Source organism: Apus apus, chromosome 19 (genome assembly GCF_020740795.1).
Source record: "Apus apus isolate bApuApu2 chromosome 19, bApuApu2.pri.cur, whole genome shotgun sequence".
Taxonomy (NCBI): Eukaryota; Metazoa; Chordata; class Aves; order Apodiformes; family Apodidae; genus Apus; species Apus apus.
The window spans coordinates 6,372,574-6,393,848 of NC_067300.1; the positions used below are offsets into that span (position 1 = coordinate 6,372,574).

At 49.0% G+C, this 21,275-nt stretch overlaps 3 protein-coding genes across 4 annotated transcripts; 1 reads left to right on the plus strand and 2 right to left on the minus strand.

Annotated features, from left to right (window-relative positions):
* The first annotated feature begins 113 nt into the window (after nucleotides 1-113).
* Nucleotides 114-6,850, plus strand: TOR1B (torsin family 1 member B). Its single transcript, XM_051636666.1, has 5 exons — nucleotides 114-313; nucleotides 2,181-2,446; nucleotides 3,629-3,804; nucleotides 4,806-4,933; nucleotides 5,037-6,850. The coding sequence occupies exons 1-5, from the start codon at nucleotides 130-132 to the stop codon at nucleotides 5,312-5,314; spliced, it is 1,032 nt and encodes a 343-aa protein (XP_051492626.1). The 5' UTR covers nucleotides 114-129; the 3' UTR covers nucleotides 5,315-6,850.
* A 1,966-nt stretch (nucleotides 6,851-8,816) lies between these two features.
* Nucleotides 8,817-13,933, minus strand: LOC127392561 (torsin-1A-like). Its single transcript, XM_051636667.1, has 5 exons — nucleotides 13,679-13,933; nucleotides 13,038-13,303; nucleotides 11,344-11,519; nucleotides 11,133-11,260; nucleotides 8,817-10,177 (listed from the first exon to the last, which is right to left on the minus strand). Exons 1-5 carry the CDS (start codon nucleotides 13,875-13,877, stop codon nucleotides 9,927-9,929), a joined length of 1,020 nt encoding a protein of 339 aa, XP_051492627.1. The 5' UTR covers nucleotides 13,878-13,933; the 3' UTR covers nucleotides 8,817-9,926.
* Nucleotides 13,934-14,863: 930 nt separating this feature from the next.
* C19H9orf78 (chromosome 19 C9orf78 homolog) lies at nucleotides 14,864-21,206 on the minus strand. 2 transcript variants are annotated; one of them, XM_051636870.1, is made up of 10 exons: nucleotides 21,065-21,206; nucleotides 19,376-19,435; nucleotides 19,058-19,109; nucleotides 18,790-18,860; nucleotides 18,459-18,536; nucleotides 17,838-18,035; nucleotides 17,224-17,360; nucleotides 16,374-16,472; nucleotides 15,750-15,846; nucleotides 14,864-15,095 (listed from the first exon to the last, which is right to left on the minus strand). In XM_051636870.1, exons 1-9 carry the CDS (start codon nucleotides 21,145-21,147, stop codon nucleotides 15,755-15,757), a joined length of 870 nt encoding a protein of 289 aa, XP_051492830.1. In that variant the 5' UTR covers nucleotides 21,148-21,206; the 3' UTR covers nucleotides 14,864-15,095; nucleotides 15,750-15,754. The 2 variants fall into 2 exon arrangements, with proteins under 2 accessions (XP_051492830.1, XP_051492829.1); XM_051636869.1 differs by lacking the exon at nucleotides 14,864-15,095 and having other exon boundaries at nucleotides 15,664-15,846; nucleotides 21,065-21,205.
* Nucleotides 21,207-21,275: the final 69 nt, after the last annotated feature.

Consider the following 21,275-nt stretch of genomic DNA (forward strand, 5'->3'; position numbering starts at 1 on the left):
TCATCGCGTGACGTCACAGCCGGGCAGCAGCGCCCGGCCCGTGCCCTTCACAAAGATGGCGGCGGCGGCTACAGGCGGAGCGGCTCCGTATCCGGCCGCGGGCGGAAGCGGGGCGGGCGCGGAGCCGCCATGCCGCGGCCGGTTGCGCTGCTGCTGCTGGTGCTGCCGGGGCTGAGGGCGCTGGAGCCGCTCAGCGTGGGTCTGGCCATCGGTATCGCCTCGGCCCTCACCGGATACTTGTCCTCCAACCCCCGCTTCTACTGCAACTACGTGGAGTGCTGCCCCAGCGCCGGGCACCGCCTGAACGCCACCGGTACGGGGGGAGCCGGGGCTGCGGAGATCGGCCGGTAACCGGGCACTGCCCGGGGGTGCCGCGGGGAGCTGGGTGGGTGCGTGGCCGGTGAGCGGCACCTGTGGGTGGCCACGCTGAGCTCAGCCGGTGCGTGGCCAGTGACCGGCGCTCAGCAGTGGCCACGGTGCGCTCCCCCGGGGGTGCGGTCACCCGTCGGTGAGCTGCAGCCGTCGGTGAGCTGCACCCACCGGTGAGCAGCACCCGTCGGTGAGCTGCAGCCGTCGGTGAGCAGCACCCGTCGGTGAGCTGCAGCCGTCGGTGAGCAGCACCCACCGGTGAGCTGCACCCGTCGGTGAGCAGCACCCACCGGTGAGCTGCACCCACCGGTGAGCAGCACCCACCGGTGAGCTGCACCCGTCGGTGAGCTGCACCCGTCGGTGAGCTGCACCCGTCGGTGAGCTGCACCCGTCGGTGAGCAGCACCCACCGGTGAGCTGCACCCGTCGGTGAGCTGCACCCGTTGGTGAGCTGCACCCACCGGTGAGCTGCACCCGTCGGTGAGCTGCACCCGTCGGTGAGCTGCACCCGTCGGTGAGCAGCACCCACCGGTGAGCTGCACCCGTCGGTGAGCAGCACCCGTCGGTGAGCAGCACCCGTCGGTGAGCTGCACCCACCGGTGAGCTGCACCCGTCGGTGAGCTGCACCCGTCGGTGAGCTGCACCCACCGGTGAGCAGCACCCACCGGTGAGCTGCACCCACCGGTGAGCTGCACCCACCGGTGAGCAGCACCCACCGGTGAGCTGCACCCGTCGGTGAGCAGCACCCGTCGGTGAGCTGCACCCGTCGGTGAGCAGCACCCACCGGTGAGCTGCACCCGTCGGTGAGCTGCACCCGTCGGTGAGCTGCACCCGTCGGTGAGCTGCACCCGTCGGTGAGCAGCACCCACCGGTGAGCTGCACCCGTCGGTGAGCTGCACCCGTCGGTGAGCTGCACCCGTCGGTGAGCAGCACCCGTCGGTGAGCAGCACCCACCGGTGAGCTGCACCCACCGGTGAGCAGCACCCACCGGTGAGCTGCACCCGTCGGTGAGCTGCACCCGTCGGTGAGCTGCACCCGTCGGTGAGCTGCACCCACCGGTGAGCTGCACCCGTCGGTGAGCTGCACCCGTCGGTGAGCTGCACCCGTCGGTGAGCAGCACCCGTCGGTGAGCTGCACCCGTCGGTGAGCTGCACCCGTCGGTGAGCTGCACCCACCGGTGAGCTGCACCCGTCGGTGAGCTGCACCCACCGGTGAGCTGCACCCGTCGGTGAGCTGCACCCGTCGGTGAGCTGCACCCGTCGGTGAGCAGCACCCGTCGGTGAGCTGCACCCACCGGTGAGCTGCACCCGTCGGTGAGCAGCACCCGTCGGTGAGCTGCACCCACCGGTGAGCTGCACCCGTCGGTGAGCAGCACCCACCGGTGAGCTGCACCCACCGGTGAGCAGCACCCACCGGTGAGCTGCACCCACCGGTGAGCTGCACCCACCGGTGAGCAGCACCCACCGGTGAGCTGCACCCGTCGGTGAGCAGCACCCGTCGGTGAGCTGCACCCGTCGGTGAGCAGCACCCACCGGTGAGCTGCACCCGTCGGTGAGCAGCACCCACCGGTGAGCTGCACCCGTCGGTGAGCTGCACCCGTCGGTGAGCAGCACCCACCGGTGAGCTGCACCCGTCGGTGAGCTGCACCCGTCGGTGAGCTGCACCCGTCGGTGAGCAGCACCCACCGGTGAGCTGCACCCGTCGGTGAGCTGCACCCGTCGGTGAGCAGCACCCACCGGTGAGCTGCACCCACCGGTTCGCCGTGCCGAGCTCCCCTGGCCGCAGGGCGCTAAGCTGCCCCTCTCCCCGCAGCGCTGAAGGAGCGGCTGGATGCCCGGCTCTTCGGGCAGCACCTGGCCAAGGACGTGGTGCTGAAGGCGGTGATGGGCTTCAGCAACAACCCCTGCCCCAAGAAGCCGCTGACGCTCTCACTCCATGGCTGGGCCGGCACCGGCAAGAACTTCCTCAGCCAGATCCTGGCGGAGCACGTCCATCCCGCCGGCCTGCGCAGCAAGTTCGTCCATCTCTTCCTGGCCACCCTGCACTTCCCCCACCAGGACAGAGTGAAGCAGTACAAGGTAAGGAGGGACACGAGGTCAGCCAGTTCCCTCCAGTCCCTAAACCCCCTCGTACAGGTGTCTGGCTCTTTGTGAAGCCAGACAACTGGAGGGGTGCAGCTGGGTATTCCCAAAGCTGGTGCTTAGAAGAGATGGAGGGGGAAGTGCAGAAAGTGAAAGAGAGGCACGTAAAAGCCAGGAAATCCAAAGTGAGAGTTATTTCCTGGTGCTGTCCTCTCACTGACGTCACCTGCTGATTTCTGCCTCCCTGGCCGTTAGGAAAGAATCCCATCATTCAATCTGCATGCAGGGATTGGCTGGGATGAAGGGACCTTTCTCCAGAGCAGCCCCTGCACTTCCTTGTTTTGCATTTGTGGCTAAAACAAACGCTGATAAACCACCAGGGTTTTGCTGTTCAACTGTGCTGGCGCAGCCTCCAGGCTTGGCCTCCCCACCCCATGCACAGCAAGCAGGTGGGCAAGGGACTAGGAGGGGACACAGCTGGGACAGCTGACCCGAACTGGCCAGAGGGAGATTCTGTGCTCTACTGTCATGCCCAGGAATAAAAACTGGGGTAGAAGAAAGAAAAAGTGTGTGAGGGTTTTCTTCCAAGAAGAAATGCATGTGTCAGGAGGTGATTCCCCTTGCTTGATTGTCTCCTCTTTCCATCACCTACCAAATTGTCTCTATGTTGACCCATTTCTCACTTTTATTCTTTGTTCTTTCTCCTCCATCTTTCTGGGGTGCTTGCCCTGCAGAAAGTCTAGCCTGTATGAGAGATTTGTCAAGTTACTTTATTCCTTGACATTGCAGACTTCTGATCTTTATGATTTTAATGTTTGAAGGTACCCAAAACTGATGTTCTGATAGATGCAGTTTCTGTATGAAAGAAGAAACACTGATTTAAAAAAAAACAAACAAAACCAAACAGCAGCTTTATCTTCTCCAGTGCTCCCCATCTCAGCCTGGTTTTTGTGCCTTATCCATGCACTGAGCAGAAAGAAAGTCTCCCATTTGTAAGCAGAAAAAGAATTCACCTTTAAATTCAGGGGTCAGTCACAGAGTTCATGGTCCTGTCTTCAGGAAAAAGTGCAACCAGCAACTGGGTGATGCTGCCATTTGAGAGGCTGTCCCTGCAGGCTGTCACATATGGATACTTTGCAGAGACCTCATTTTTCAGTGTTTTACAACCTCTTTTTCCAGGAACAATTGCAGAGCTGGATTCGGGGCAATGTCAGTGCCTGTCCTCACTCTGTCTTCATTTTTGATGAGATGGACAAAATGCACCCAGGTCTCATGGATGCCATCAAGCCATTCTTAGACTATTATGAAGAAGTGGATGGGGTGTCCTACCGGAAAGCCATCTTCATCTTCCTCAGGTCTGAAGCACCTATCTCAGGCATTTTGAGATACTGAGATAAATCTGTTTATGATGATAACAATGTTCCTGTGGGACCTCGTTCAAGGAACAGCAAAAGAACTGCTCTGGAGCAGAGGCCCTGTCTGTGAGGACAGAGGGAGCCCTGTGAGCTCTCCTGTAGTGGAGCAGGTGTGGCACCATGCAGCTGAGCTCACAAGCCTGGACCAGAGCACAGATCCATATGGGAGTTCACATTTTGGGGAAGTTCTCTGGGGTGGGTGCACGGCGTGTGTGCTGGGTCTGGCTGGCATGGAATTCACTGTCTTCACAGCAGCCAGTCTGGTGTTTAGTTTCGGATCTGTGGCTAAAAATCAGTGCTGATAACACCCCAGTGTCGTGGCTGTTGCTGACTGCTGCTTGCACAGCCTCAAGGCCACCTCTTTTTCCCATGCTGCCTCCAGGGGGTAGGCTGGGTTGGGCAAGAGGGTGGGAGGGGACACAACTGTGACAGCTGACCCGAATTGGCCAGGAGAATATTCAACACCCTGTGATGTCATGCTCAGCAATAAAAACTGGGGTAGAGAAAATAGAGGAGGTTTCACCTTCAAAGATGATGGTTCTTCAGAGACTGCCAGGGTGTTAGTCCAGCTGTGTGTGGGGGGTGATTTCCTTAGCTTTCCTCATTTGTTTTTTTTCTCTTTTCATTATTAAACTGTCTTTATCTTGACCCATAAGTCTTCTCACTTCTGTTTTTCCAGTTTTCTCCTTCCATCCCTCTGCAGTGGGAGGGAGTAAGCAAGTGGCTGTGTAGGTGCTTGGCTGCCAACTGGGGTCAACCCACCACACACCAAGGGGTTTTTAGAGAATGGGAGACTTTCCCTAGGGTTTTGGCTCACAGGTTTCTGTTTTGGTGATTTGTTGACATCAAGCAGATTAGCAATACCTGTAACCAGCTAAAAAAGAAATTCTGGCTCAGTTTTGTCTCTGTTCCCCACTGAGCATTTTTTCTTTTATGAACAGCAATGCAGGAGGTGACTTAATTAATAAAGCAGCTCTTGACTTCTGGACAAGTGGAAAGAGCAGGGAAGAGATTCAGCTGAAAGACCTGGAACCCATGCTATCTGTAGGAGTCTTCAATAACAAGAATAGTAAGTTCACTTTTCCCAGAAAATGAGAAAACCCTTTTACTTCATACCACATGGTTCACCTCTTGACCTTGCCCTGCTTTTCCCTTTCCCCCAACCCCTCCAGGTGGACTGTGGCACAGCAGCCTCATCGACAGGAACCTCATTGACTATTTTGTCCCTTTCTTGCCCCTGGAGCACAAGCATGTGAAGATGTGTGTCAGGGCTGAAATGAGAGCCCGTGGCTACGCTGTCAATGAGCAGGTTGTCCAGGCTGTGGCTGATGAGATGACATTCTTCCCAAAGGAGCAGAAAATCTACTCTGATAAAGGCTGCAAGACTGTACAGGCCAAGCTGGATATTCATGAAGACGTTGCCATGAACAACATGAAAGCCAAGGGCTGATTATCACCCTTCAGGTCTCCAGAGCACTTTCAGAGCTTTTGGAAATCTGTGTATTTGCACTCAAGCTTTTTTATTTTACTGTTGCAGGGGCTATGGTGAAGTTACCAGAGTGAGCTGTGTGGGCTTTTGAACTTTTTTTAACATCTCACTGTTCATCTCTGAAGTGGCTGCTATCCAAGTGTTGCCTCCTTTTATTCTTCTTTTAACCTATAGAGAATTTCTGAGTGTGTCACTTATGTAGCACTGGATACAGCCTTTCCTTTATTCTTCCAAGTGCTGGGATTATTAAGTATTCCTCTTCCCACACAAACTAGACTAGAGCAAAGAAGAGAGGAATTCTTCCAGGCAGTTGTATTCCCTTCCTTGTACAGGGTCTCACTGATGGGTTATTGAAATGGAGGGATATGTGGTGTGTTCAGGACTGATTGTGTCTGCAAGGGTGAAGACCTTGATGTGCTGCAAGATGATGATGGTATGGTGGGAAGCTTCCCATCCTTCACAGCAGGCTGTGAAGCATGTGCCTTCTACATCATCTATTCAGGGACAGAAGGGTGTGATGATAGTTTATGTCTTGAGCTGTGGCATCTATCACATCTGCACCAGTAACATGGAAAGCCATGACGAGCTCAGGGAAATCTGTTACTAAATAGTAGAGAAAGGGTGAGGTGGGGAAGGAACTGCTGGTCCCTGTAGAGAAAGAAACTGTAAAAAGACCTTTATATTCTTTTAAGGGGGTTAAGTGAATTTGTTTAATAACTCCAGGGTGTTACACCCACTAGCCTAGGAGAGGGTAATGCTACTTTCACCTTACTTGGAAGACACTTTCATGGGAGAAGTTATTTTTAATAGTGTATTTTTATACTGAAGTGTAAGCAACAGCAATACAAAGATCTTCCTAGAGAGCCACAGAGAAGGGAGTTCGGGAGCAATCAACAGTCCCATACCTCCCTGGAGAAGTATGTTTTATAATAGTGGATTTTTTTTAAAGAATGTCTGTGTGCAAGGGTGAGTGATGGGTTAGAAAACTGGGAAAGATGATTTAACCTTCACCCAACTCGGTAAGGCTGGGCTTTTAAACTGTGTTGCAAGCTTTAACTCTTCATCATCCATCACTTGTGGCTTAAATACTGCAGTGCAAAACAGAAGTGCCTATTGCTTGGTTGATTGTAGTATGTTTTTTTTTTTAAAACTGTATGAGAGTTTGGGCTATTTTTGTGCTGCAAAACCTTTAAGTCTCACTACTATTATGTTAATTCAGATTATAAGAGAGTTTAGCATTTATGTCAACCTCTAAATTAAGAGTGTCAATTGCCTTTTACAGCCCCATGTGGTATTTGTCAAATGCTGGCCAACTGTTCACACTGATGCAACCTCCAGAGCCATTAACCTTGGGACATTGGACTGTTGCTTTTCATGTATAATGTTTTGCCTATTAACTGATCTATTCATAGGTGTAAATGCTGCAACACTTGTGCAGTTTCAACACACTAAACACGACTACTGTATTGCAGCTGGAATAAATCTTAAGTCACTTTCCTCTCTTGGTTTAATAATTTTGAGCTATAGGAAAGCAGTAGTTTATGCAGTTTGCACCCAGTTGCACTGCAGTTTTCTGTTAAGCTTCCTTTAGACTTAAAAAAATTGTTTATACGAATAGATAAGCAGATTAGATAGCCTGTTGATATTCAAGTCATCCCACAGCACAGTAAGGCATTCAGCAGTTAAATACAGCTCAGCAGAAACAAAACACCTGAGAAAAAGCCTTGAAGCTTCTGCCTGCTTCATAGTCATCAACAGGTATCTCCTACCACACTGCAAGGCACTGCAGGACAAATAAGCCTCAGGAAGCTTGTTCAGCTATTCCTCCTCTGTCTCTCCTCTAGCTGGCAAAGGCTTTCATCCTATATCCGTGAGCCAGAGCACCTGCAGCCTCTCCAGCTCTGAAAAAAAAAAACAGCCAGTGTGTAAATAACAGCCTCATTCAAGTGAGGTACAGCAGTTGGCAACAACTGGCACCTCAGGTGAGGTCAGATGAGAACTGTGCTGTAGCAGTGTAACAGGAACTCAGGAGGGAGCACAGATTGGAAGTGTCAGCTGTGCTGTTCAGCAGGACTTTGCCCTGTGCCTGCCTGGCCCTGCACACACACAGCTCAGCTGTCTGCCCTGGGGTGATGGGCAGAGGAATCTCCAGGGCCTGGCTGCCTCTTTCTACCAAAACCAGGACTTAATACCTCCCTGTATTTTAGCCATAGCCTCTAACTTGATGAGCACAGCATGAGATCTTGGAGCATACCCTTCAGAAAAAGGCTGAATCAGAGTAGCAGTGACTTGTACCGGACTTTGGTAAGAACAAACACTCCACTGGCTCTTCAGCTACACTCACCAGGCCAATGGACCATTCCCTAATGATCAGACCTTTCCCCCATCTGGCATTTTCTTTTTAAGTTGCCTGATCCAGTTTCAAGTGGCCTGTTAAAAAGAACAACAGCCCAATCTACTCAGTCACAGATCTCAGCTTGGGAACCATGCAGTCTGAGGGGGAGGAATGATGGCAGGAGCAAAGCCAGGAGTGATTCAAGGCACACACATTTCCTACCCTCAGATGGAGATGGGTCTGCAGTTCTCAAGGTCAGAAGAGAGATTAGGCAGAGGCAGTCTCCACTCTCTTAACATCACTTCTACACACTCTAGAGGAAGCTTCCATCCATCTTAAGACAGCCAGGACTGTGATACAATTAAATACTTGCTATCAATATATATCAAACGCTAGGATCTGTACTGCAGTGGCACATAAAGCAGTTAATGCTGGAAAAGCCACAGTACTGCTTGGTTGCACTCTATTTTCATTAACAGGTATCAGACAGCATTAAAAGTTTATCATTTTCATGTCTGCTTTTTTCCATTAGCCAGTCATTTGCTGGTATCAGGAGGTCAAAAGAACAGATAAAATACCCAAGTTCAAAGCGTTCATTTGCTGACAAATCCTGGGACTGATAATTTGCATATTGCACAACCCCAGAGCAGAACTGGACAGCTGAAGTCTTAATGACCCTTTTTTCCCCTAGCAGAGAAAACTTCAAAATGCTGCCACTGAAAACACGGGTGGCCCCAAGCAGAGCCTGCAGGGTGTTCAGTCAGAACACCATAGTGGGAGGAGGAGATGAGAAGCAGAGTTTTCACTAGGCTCTAGAAGACAAATTCATCTTTATGATGCTGTTCAGCACATACACAGCTAGAAAGACCTCTCCAAAAGCCCTGCGAGTGTAATTAGTACTGATGGTCTAAAAAAGTGCAGTTTCCACTCCAAACTACGTTTGTTTCCCTTTCACCAGGGAGAAAAGAGTCAAATCTCCCTCTGAACTCAAGGACTATAGCTGTATTGAAGCACAGCTGAACACCTCAGCCAGAAACACAGTATGTTCTTCCTCAACAAGTCTGTAAGTTTGTGCAAAATGAACATGGAATCACTCAACGCAAAAAACACCAGAAGGAAGCTAAAAAATACATTTCTGACGAGAAGTTTATTTTGAATAGAAACTGGAGTGAAAAAAGCCTCTGCAGTGCTCACATTTAGAAACAAGTCTGATACTCTTAGTAACTGCAGTTGACACGTGTCACATTTTCTTTTCAAATGCCTTTGGATCTGTCTCCATCCCTGCCTCTCAGGCACAGAGTGAGAAGATAAAAGAGAGAAAACCCTGCAAGCTGCCCCCTGAATTCTACATGCAGGTGAAAAGGAGAATCCTCTTTTCCACCTCCTTGGTGTAAGATTTAATCTCTACATGTTCTCCATTAATTACACTTTTTCCATGAAGCTGCTTCACCAGTCAGAAAACACACTCCTCCCTCCTGAGATTACACCTGGCAGAACATACTGTGAGCAACGTTGTACATAAAAAAACACCCTCAAAACAGGAGCCAACTACACTGGTGTGGCAGCCAAGGATTTTAACTCACTTCCTCTTAACATTAAGTCTGCTCTCTGAACACTAGTCACACCAAAGAGCTTCATACTCCTGCTTTGACACTGAGGGAGCCAATTTAAACCACTGCGTGATGGTGGAGAGAAGTCTCCCAATGTTTTTAAATCACAGAATCCTCCCCCCTTATCTTTACTGGAACCAAGCTGTTCAAGGAGAAAAGACACATACCCTATTTTTAATGCAATTAGAAGAACATTCCCACACAAGCCCAGTGAAGACTTTCAGAGACGTAGTAACTTGATTAAAATTCTCAACATTGCCTAGAGATGATCCACATTAAACCAAACTCCAATTAAAATTAGCTCATGGTCGGTCCTGTAAGTGCCAAAAGTCCACCAAGCAGTTCTGACAACAGAGACATGATCCAAGAGGAGTCTTCAGATCTGTCATACACAGACCCCCACGTTCACAACATGGTTTATTCTTACCTTGGCAACACAAGGACGAAGAACTCCAGAGCCATGACTAGTGACAGAATGAAAATGTAGAGGCACTGCTGCTTATTTACACACCAGTTAAAAAACCACAATGTTCCTTTCCTTAAAAAGTGCTTAAAAATGAAATGTTCTGGGTTCTCCACTTGATGATTAAGTTATACTGGCTTCTTTGCAGGTTGGAGCAATAAAGCATTAGAAGTCATAGTAATAATCCAGCTTTGCATCCACAGTTTTACATCCTTTATCTGAATAAATTCTCTCCTCTCTGGGAAAGTAGGTCATTTCATCAGCTATTCTGCTTAAAATGTCTTCATCCACAGTGTAGCCACGTGATTCAATCTCCACCCTGACACACATCTTCACATGTTTGTATTCCAGAGGCAGGAAGGGAACAAAGTAGTCAATGAGATTTTTGTCAATCAAGGTGCTGTGCCAAAATCCACCTGCAAAGGGAAAGAGAAGGGGTTTGCTTAACTCCTCTAGTTAAACAGTACCAAGGGTTGAACAGGAGCAGGAGACATCTGGTAGCCCCCTGCTACATACCAGTAAGAATTCACCTGTGTTTTTAGCACCCTGTAACATACCAGTAAGCAGAAATACAAGCCCTTTCTCATGGTACTTTGTGCAGTAAATTTTGGACAGACACATCTATGGCCTATTGGAGCTGAATGAATGACTTCTGACTGAATGCATTTAAGGCTTGCTCCCCAGGGGCTACTCTCATCCCTTCCCCTCTCTTATCTATAAAATAACACATTTTTTTAATCTCTTACCAGGTCTCCCAGACCAGCTTTCTTGTCTTCAGAGTTTGCATCTAACCTTTCTAAAAACTACAGTAAGTTTGCTTCCAATGCTTATTTTAGAGCATAATTATGATAAAACCCCTTTTCACCAGAAGATATGTGCAAAGAGACCTAGGAAGAATTGCACTGCCCACAGCTGGCATGTCAGCTTGTTCCTCCTAAATAGCTGCCTGAAGGCTTTTAACAGACTGAGAAAGACAGGCTAGGTGGGTTGGGGGCCAAGGAAGTGGTTTCCCTCTAATCAAACATTTTATTGGCTAAAGATATTTCAGATACTGCAATATCTAGCCTTAGTGTCAAGATTTCTGTTTGTTTTCCCTCTAGCATGTCAATAAAGGCACAGAACAGACAATAAAAGCACAGAATAGACTTTCCCCAACATATGCAACCCAAGAGACAGCGAGGCAGCCAAGGTGCAGACAGAGCTCCTTTCACCTTCATCTCCAGAGCCACCTGTAGGCACCAAAACTGCATCATAGCTCCTTACTAGATGAAAGCTGGAGGACACATCAAGTAGAAACCACAGCTGTGAAAATGCAGCCTGCCCCTTTTGTGGAACTTCTACCACCTCAAAAGCAACCACAGTTTTACTCACTATTTTTGTTGTTGAAGACAGACACAGAGAGTGCATTCTGCATGTCTGCGAGCTGTATATCTTCCCTTGTCTTCCCATTTCTCCAGAAGTCTAGTGCCACCTCAGTTATCTTTTCAGCTCCTGCATTGCTAAATGAAGAGAAAGCAAAGCCTGTAGCTGCAGGCAGCTTTAAAAGTGCACAGAACAACTAACCTGAGAAGCCACTTCTTACCTGAGGAATATGAAGATGGCTTGTCGGTAAGACACCCCATCCAGCAGCTCATAGTAGTCCAGGAATGGCTTGATGGAATCAATGAGTCCTGCATGCATTTTATCCATTTCATCAAAGATGAAGAGTGATCTGGGACAGATGGTCACATTTCCCCGAATCCACGACTGCAACTGGTCCTAAGTACCAGTAAAAGAAAAGATGCTCAAAGAGTTTGTGTTGAAAAGAGAGAAAGTGGCTCTTCTGCTCATTGATTTCTGTCCTGAAAGAGCCATTTCAATGGTGTCATCTTAATATCGTTGACTTCTTGACTAAAACGTGGCTAAAAGCTGTAAATAAAACTCTCGTGCTGGTTCTGAAGACAAGTTTAAGGGACAAGCAGGAAATCTCATGAGAAAGATACCCCTGTAAATGTAACAAAAATTAAAGTGCAGAGCAGGACAAAGGATGGGCACCACCAAGGAACAGCAACACCAAGCAAGGCCCTGACAAGGAAGATGATTCTTTTTGGCAGCACTTTGGTCTAAACATCCTTAAATGTCAAAGTTACAAACACTATTAAATTTGCTACCTGAACACCACCAGTGACAAACTGCACCTGGAGGCAGTGGCAGAAGAAACAATTCAATTCTCAGCCCTATGTTTTAACCATGGAGTAGTTAAAGGGAAACAATTACAAGCCCTTTTTACAACCCAATATTGTTCAGCAGGGCTGAAGGTTTATTATATTAAAGATTCTTTCACTTAAGCATGGCAGTTTTCTTTCCCTTTGTTACATTTAAGAACAATAGTGAAGTAATAAAAACCCATCTTGAATGATTAATTTTTAATTATTATTTTTTTAATATTCACTGTTTAGTCAGTCCCTGAACTGTCGAGGCAGCAGAGGAAGGTGGCACTGGGTGTATTGTGGAAAAAAAGTGCTAACTTCTTCTGCTGTCTCAGGCAGCAAGTTTCCCAAGTGTAATCACCTCGAAACAAAAGCAGAGAAGGATCCATTCTACCTCAAAACAGCTCAGCTGCAAGAAGGGAAAAGAAAGCTCCGAAAGAGGAAGCAGGTACTTTCTTCATGTAGAAATTAGGTTTGTAGACCACCCCATTCCCATTTTTGACAGATACAAACATTCAGTCTGACAAAAGACAGTGGTACTCATTCAAACTCTGCTGTTAACCAAGTTAATTAGAACAAAAAACCTCAGAAAACAGGCGACTGAGCTACTGCTCTGCCCCATATCCACCTGCCTACAGAGCTGCACTGACACCAGACTGGCAGAACAATTCCAGATACATTGATTTGTACCTTTCTGACAACAGGACTGTTTTCTCATTTTGTTTTACAGCTGGGAAATGGATGCACAGAAAACCTAAATAACCTGCTCAGTGTCCAGTAAAACTGAAAAATACCCCTATACCTCAAAGAGCAAACTTCAGCTTGTCACAGCACCTGACACACCTGGAGGTCACTGGGTGCTTCCCCAGCAGCATGAACTATTAATTTCAGTAAATAAAAAGTTACATTCACAGAAAAATCAGTCCTGGGATTTACCCAGCTCTGTACAGAAGACTCCAAAACTGCCAGAGGTTACATTTTATACCCTAAAGCAACATCTATGTGCCTAGTACTGATTGTGCCCCAACATTTGCACACCCACAGAGCAGGGCAGCAGCAGAGCTGTGCCCCACGGCTCTCATCTTACCTTGTAGGTGTTGATGCTCTGAGCGTGAGGGAAGTGTAAAGTCGCCACGAACTGATGGACATACTTGCTCTGCAGGCCTCTTTTATAAATGCTTTCAGCGACTATCCTACTGACAAAGTTTTTGCCTGTTCCAGTCCAGCCGTGCAAGGAAAGGGCGAGAGGCTTTTTGGATTTGCTGTTGTTCAAGAAGCCCTTCACGGCCTTCACCACCACCTTTTTCACCAGGTGCTGCCCGAACAGCTTCTTGTCCAAATTCTCCTGCAGAGCTGAATGGAGACAACACACCGTCAGCGAGGGAAGAGGAAGAAGGGGGTCTCGCTGGCTTCTGCCTCCTTCCAGGAGGGTCTCGTTGGCTTCTGCCTCCTTCCAGGAGGGTCCCTCTGGTTTCTGCCTCCTTCCAGGAGGGTCCCTCTGGTTTCTGCCCCCTTCCAGGAGGGTCCCTCTGGTTTCTGCCCCCTTCCAGGAGGGTCTCGCAGCCGCCCCAGGCCAGGGAGCGAAGGGCCGGCCCAGCTGGAGCAGGCCCCACGGGCAGGCCCTGCCCGGCTCCCACGGCCCCTGCCGCCCCGCACAGCCCCCCTGCCGCCCCCACCACGTCCCCTCAGCCCGCCCTATCCCCCCCTCAGCCCGACCCGGCCCCGCACCGGCCACGGCGCGCTGGTCGCGGTGCTGGAGGCAGCACTCTCTGAAGTAGCAATAGAGCCGCGGGTAAGAGATGAAGCCGGTGATGGCCGAGGCGGCGGCTCCCGCGATGGCCAGCCCCAGGCTGATGGGCTCCACGGCGTTCGCCGGCCGGAGGAGCGGCAGCAGCGCCAGCCCCAGGGCCGCCCGCAGCAGCTTCATGGCCCGCCCGGCCCCGCCGCCCGCTCCGCCGCGCCGCGCCACGCCCGCGCCGCCATCTTGGGTGCGGGCAGAGGCGGGGCCGGCGCCGGGCGCGGCCGCCATCTTGGGTGCGGGCAGGGCGGGAATCGGCGAAACGGCGGCCCCGTGTGGCGCGGCGGGCGCAGCGCAGCGGGGAGGGCGCGGAGCCGAGAGACGCGGGCAGGCACCTGGGCAAGAGAGCCCTCCTTTCTGGAAAGAAAGGGGAAAACCAGAAAGAGAAAAAAAAAACACAGAAAGAGAAAAAAAAAACACAGAAAGAGAAAAAAAAAACACAGAAAGAGAAAAAAAAAACACAGAAAGAGAAAAAAAAAACACAGAAAGAGAAAAAAAAACACAGAAAGAGAAAAAAAAAACACAGAAAGAGAAAAAAAAAACACAGAAAGAGAGAGGAAAAACAGAGAGAGGAAAAACAGAAAGAGAGAGGAAAAACAGAAAGAGGAAAAAGAGAAAAAGAAAAAAAGAAAGAAATAAAAAAAAGAAAAAAAAGAAAAAAAGGGAAAAAGGAGAGAGAAAAAAAGAGAGAGAAAAAAAGAGAGAGAAAAAAAGAGAGAGAAAAAAAGAGAGAGAAAAAAAGAGAGAGAAAAAAAGAGAGAGAAAAAAAGAGAGAGAAAAAAAAGAGAGAGAAAAAAAGAGAGAGAAAAAAAGAGAGAGAAAAAAAGAGAGAGAAAAAAAGAGAGAGAAAAAAAGAGAGAGAAAAAAAGAGAGAGAAAAAAAGAGAGAGAAAAAAAGAGAGAGAAAAAAAGAGAGAGAAAAAAAGAGAGAGAAAAAAAGAGAGAGAAAAAAAGAGAAAAGAGAAAAGAGAAAGTACAGTCTGGGGCTATCCCAGCCTTCCCTGGAGTTCCACTCCTCAGTGAAGGGACACAGACACCCGTACAGACCTGGCTCTCGTTACCACCAGCACCAAGAAGTCAATGGCATGTACACCACAAAGGAAAAACATCTTCTACGATCACTTAAAAACACTTTTATTGTTTTCAAGTTCCAAATCTTGGAAGCTCCCACACATCACACCTCCCAGGAAGACATGCCCGACAGCAGCTGTGAAGCCTCTGGCCTCCAGCAGCTGCCCTCAGAGCTGAAAAGCAGATTTTCCTCCAATTCAGCAGTTACAACCCAATACAATTTTCCTCTTCTTCACAGCTATAGTAAACAGCAGTGAGAACTGCTATAGAAATAAGCCTAAAGGGAGATAAAGATAGAAAACACAGTGGCAGAAGATACAAAATCCCTGGTGCTGCATGACCTGCTGCCATTTCTTGTGCTGCTGACAGACCCAGCCCAGGCACAGCCAACACTGTGGTCTTTCCTGAAGGATTTTCAAGCCAGGCTGAGGAGCAGCAGCACCAAGAGACACTGCTGCAACACCTCAGCCACACACTCTGCACAACAAGGGCCCTTGGGAACAAAGAAGAAGTCTCTTACAAAGTTAGAATCAATCCCACTGGTGTTAAACCTTCCCTTTATATTTACAATGCAAACAGCACTGCTGCTTTTAAAGGATCTTTTTTTGTGTATTTTTTAAGAGGGTGAAAGAATCTGTAAAAGCAAGGTTGTTTTCTCACTAAAAAATACCAACCATGAAAGCTCACATTCTTATAAAATAAATTTTGTAAGTGAAAATAAGGTATATACAAGATTTTTACTGACCAGAGTTCACAATCACCTGCAAACTGATTCACTACAAGATCAGAAGAAAAGCTTTGTGGGGAACGCCAGCATGTGAAGGTAGTGACTCTCCACAACTCCATTTCAGGTCATTGACACCTTTATTAATGGGCGTCAATAAATCCTTTATTAATGGAAAAATAAAGAACTGCAAAGACTTTAGTCCACCTTCATCAGTATCGCCTATTCATCTTCTTGAATTTCTCATAGTGGTAATCATCTGTTGCCTTTTCATTCAGAGGACGTTTGCGATTTGGAGGAGACCCTTCAAAAGAAAAGAGAAAGAAGGATTATTTCCTGCCCTTCCAACCTCTTGAATTTCCCTTCAATGTGTTGCTTCTTCATTGGCTGGATGTTTGCAATGTGGAGATCCTTCGAAAGAAACAGAAGGAAACAATTCCTTGTCCTTTCACAAGAGCCATTTCCTTAACTCCACCACTTCCCTTATATGTGACAGGTTATTGCTTTAGCTGTCACTGTTCCTCAGCCTTGCACCCCTTCCTGTTCCAGCTTTCACCAAACCCTTGCCAGCCACCTTTGCCAACATGTTTCAGGTGTGAGCTTTGCTGCTCCACCCTTGGGCATCCCTAAAGAGGTCCTCAATCCAGAGGGCTTCATGTGTGACCTCGCTGGGGTACATCAAGTTCATCAGCCTCTCATGGACTTAAGATTGCTCTGTTGCCCCACTATCTCAGGGCACCAGGAGGAGATAAGAGCTAAATCATTTCTCTGTGCAAGGCCCCTGGAGAGCTTTGGTGTCTCTCCTCATGACATTTCAGATTAGGATCTTACGCTCAGGTTCTGGCCTCTCTGTATCCCCCACTCTCAGAGGACGGGGCTTTGGCTCTTCTTTGTTCCTTCGCACTGGTGCATTTAGCTCCTCATGATAAACTGAAAAAAAGGAGAACACCAGATAAGGAATTTTATCTGGAGCAGTGTTATTCAGGCAGACATATTTCTATAGCATTTGTTCCAACTGATCTTCAGCAGAAACAACAGACCCTCAGAATGAGCATTCTTGTCATTGTTTTCTATGGAGAATCAATACAGGCAAGACGGGAGACAGCAAATTTCAATAGCACTATTTCATCAAAAGTGGCCCAAAGACTCTTCATTTCCTTCAGAACACATAAATCTGACTCCAACCCACTCCTGTAAGCATGGTTAGACACAGCAGAAGGCCTCCAGATGGCTGTGGTATGAGAGGCTCTCCCGGAAATTAATTCCCAACTCCTGTCTAGTAAAGTCTATGTTTGCTTGACCACCTGTCTACTTTGGCAGCCTACAAAATGGATTATCCCAATTATAAACCATCATTTAGAATCACAGACAAGGCAAGCATTTCCAGCACATGCTCAAGACACAACTTAAAGAAAAAGTCTTGAAATTTATGGGGTAGTGTGAGCTGGGAGTTCAAGAGCAGAAAGTCAAGCCAAGAGTCATATGTCCCTCTCCTTGCTGATGGATGGAAGAAAAAGACCAAGCCAGATGGGGTCTGTGTGAGCATCCCAGAAAAAGGAATCAGGCAACTGCTTGTGCTGATACATGAACTAATCTCTCCTGCATCAGATTCTGTCCCAACTGCTTTTCTTCAGCAGCAGAGAAGGTCACACCTGGGTCAGGAGAGCTACATGACACTTACATCTGTTGTGCTGGACGTAGTTAACGGCCATGTTGGTGGGAACAAAGGAAGTTTCACTGTCTTTCTTTTTGTTCTGCTGCTCTGCCAGCAGCTTGGCCTTGGCCTCTTCAGTTGAGATGATGTTTTTTATTTTTGCACTAGAAGAAAAACAAATTAAAAACAAATTAATTCATATTTAGGAAGGGTAACAAGCACAGAAGTGCAAAGTGGACGGATTCTGGGGATAGTAACAGCACTGCTATGATATTTGGTGTGTTTCTTGAGAGAGGAGGCAGTGTTACAGAAACAGATGCTTTGTTTCAAAGTCAAAGGGGAGCAGCCCATCCTCTAGGCCATCCTCTTTCAGTGCAGGGCTTAAACTGATCCTCCAGAAAGGAGATTCAAGTCACAAAAATTAAGGGCCTTTTCCCAGAAGTCATACAATGGAGCTGCACTGGAGCCCTAAAACTGTGTAGAACAATCTGTGCCAGATATTGTGCTAACCCAGAGCAAGGCTCAGTCCCATCCCAGAGCCAAAGTGGGGCAGTATATCCAGCCATCCCACTGCTCTGCTAACCAGCAGTTGCTCACCCTGGCAATTCAGGCCATAACCAACAGATCTGTGAACCACATACTCAATTCCCAGATCCACTTCAGGAATGCCACTCAGCATCTGGTTGGACAGCATCTCCTCAGTCTTCTTTGCAGAGGAGACACGGATGTTCTCTGGCAGCTCATACAGAGAGTCCTCGGCGTTCTTAAGCTTCACCTTCTGCTCCTCATTCTCCACAATCCCCTTTCTCTTCTTCAGCTCAGTCTCAATGTACTTCATCCTAAACAGCCACACACAAAGGACACACAACTGAATCCTGTTTGCTCTGCTCTGTGGCAGCACTGCTGGCACAGCTGCATCACTGCCCTGATAGCCAGGAGAGAGGCAAGAATAACTTCTCCAAAACAACTCAGCTGACATCAGTTGCAAGAAGCAACTGTCCAAGAAATGATCACATCCTGCAAGCTCTTTCACAACCAGCAGAGAAGGCTCCTGCTGGTATTTAATTCCAAGCTGACTGGTTGGCACCTCCCATCTTTGTCCATGAAAAAGCCCTCTAAAGCCTGGCAGCCAAGTGAGTTTCAGGGAGAACTGGGAAGATGTTCTGGGACTACTCAGCATCCAAAACAGAAAGAAAAGGTAATTTTGAGGGCCCCCCCCAAGCCTGAATTCAACATCCCAGACACAAGGCAGCACAACTTACATGTCAGCATCTTCATCCCGCCGGTTGGTTTCAGCCGAGAAGGAAGTTCCCAAGTTCAGGTCTTCCTCCTCATTAATCCTAAATAGAAAACAGAATGTTGTGGGGTTTTTTTGTTTTGTTTTGTTGAGGTTCTTTTTGGTCTGTTTTGCTTTTTCTTTTGTTGTTGTTTTTTCTCCTGGATATAAAGGAATTTGGCAAGTCAGGGTCATAGTAACTGGCCAGCCTGCATTATGCTGAACTCTTCAAAGTGACACCACATCTGGTTACTTCATTACTAACTGTCATTTAATACTAGTCCAGGCAGAGATCTTCAGAGCTCATATGCACCCACCTGTCCTTGCCTCTTTCTTTCAGCTTCTTCATGTCCACCATTCCCCCAGATTTTATCTTAAACGGGTCATCCTGTAAAATAAGAAACCACGAGAAACCCTGAAGCTTCCCTCTAGTTTAATGCTACAAGATCTGGATAAAAACACAGAAAACATGTAAGTATTGAGCTATGACATCAGTCCTACCCCAGACCAGACTCCTCACAGTGATCTGGACTACACCAATGTTTACATCTCAGCACTGAAGTGATGAAAGTGTCCAGCACTTACCACAAGAGTTGCTTCTTCTTGCAGCTTCTCTCCCACAAGCAGAGCTACAGCACTAGGCAGGAGGATAAAGCAAATAAAATTCAGTGGAAAGAAACATTACCAACAATCCTGCATTCCTTTGTCTTCAAAATCTAGCAGATGGTCTCACACACAGCATTAACACTAAATTGTGATGATTGTGGCAAGAACAGGGTTTTGGCACTCTCTGACATGGAATGGTTTCTACTGAAAGGAGGCACAGGACAAGAGGGACATTCACTGGTACCTTCCACTGTTGGACAAAAGACAACTTGACATCCTTGGTGCTACAGCCCTTACCTCACCCCATTGGGTCTCTTTCTGAGGCTCTGAACCTCTTTGGCTTCCTCAAGTTTTAACCTGAAAAAAAACCAAAACATTTGACTTAGTATGTGATAGTTTGGTTTCCATTAAATAATTTGACTTTTGGCAGTTACCACAGAATCTTCTAGACAAACTTTGCCCCAAACCTCTGCATTTCAGTGCTCACTTTGGCTACAAACTAGACAGGTATTTTCTATTTTACTTTATTTTTATTTTATCAGAAAAAATCCCAACCAAACAGGTGCCATCTGCTGGATCTGTCCCTTCACACTGCCTTCCCTCAGCTGAGGAAAGAAGCACCCAAACACTGAAAAGCTTTAACAAGAACCAATATGGGAAGAAGCAGCCAAGAATCCCTGGTCCATTAAGCTCTCCAGACAATATTCTCCTCCCAGTAACAGAGGGTCACTAGGTAAGATCAATTAACACCTTTACTCCTTCAACGACTGACACGAGGTGAGAAAATAGTACAGCCATGTCTCAGGAGGAGGGAAAACTGATGAAGCCCCGAATTTACAGCATGATTAGCAGAAGCTCAAGTGAGTGCAACGCAGCTGGAGTGGCTGTCAAGATACATCAGTGCACGAGTAACTCAGGAGAAAGTTTATGGCAGCTTTAAATATTGAGTCACTCTATACAGAATCACGATGGGTTTGGCTTGGAAGGGACCTCAAAGATCACCCAGTTGCACCCCCCTGCCGGACAGGCTGGCAAGCATTCTTCATTTCTCCAGCTATTTAGGCTTTTCCTGATTATTCACATCTTTCACCGCCCGCCGCGAACGACGCGTCACACCGGGTATTTCAGGGGTTAAAACGGTAACAAAGCAACGCGCTCCGCGGCCCGGAGGAGGGAGGGGGCAGCCGGGGGGCTCTGCGGGGCAGACCCCGCAGCTCCGGGGAGGCCGGGCACCCCCGGGGGACGGGCCGGCCCCCATGCTGGGGAAAAGAGACCCCCCCACACACGGCCGGGACGGAGGCAGAGCCCCTCAGTTCCAGAAGGGCAGGGAACTGCTTGAGAGAGCCCAGCGCAGAGCCACGAGGATGATGGAGGGAGGGGAACATCTCCCTGGTGAGGAAAGGCTGAGGGAGCTGGGGCTCTTGAGCTTGGAGAAAAGGAGACTGAGGGGTGACCTCATCAGTGTTTACAAATATGTAAAGGGCAGTGTCAGGAGGGCAGAGCCAGGCTTTGTTCAGTGATGTCCAGTGACAGGACAAGGGGCAGTGGGTGCAACCTGGAGCACAGGAGGTTCAGTGTGAATATCAGAAAAAAAATTTTTACTGTGAGAGTGACAGAGCCCTGGGCCAGGCTGCCCAGAGAGGCTGTGGAGTCTCCTTCTCTGGAGACATTCCAACCCCCCTGGACACGTTCCTGTGTGATGTGCTCTGGGTGCCCCTGCTCTGGCAGGGGGGTTGGGCTGGATGATCTTTCCAGGTCCCTCCCAACCCCTAAGATTGATTCTGTGATTCTGTGAGCGGCCGGGACCGACGGGGGGGAGGTCACCGGGGGACACAACACGAGGCAGGACACGACGAAGCCGCCGCGACACGACGGGGCGATGTGACGCGGAACCGCGGCTGGGTCTCCGGGGCTGTACCCCCCCCCCCCCCCCCCGCCGCCCGGTCCGGCGGGCCCAGCCGGGCTCTCCGCCGCACCCCGACCCACCTGACCTCCTCAGCGACCTGCTCGTCCTCTTCCTCCTCCTCGTCCTCCTCCCTCCGCCGGCGGAAGGACTTCTTGGCCCGCATGGCGCCGGGGGCCGCCGCTCCGGCCTCACCCCCCCCCCCCACACACACACCCCGGAGCCCCGCGCCGGGCGCGTCGCGCGGCGATGACGTCACAGCGCCGCGACGAAGCCGGGCGGTGCCAGCAGCGG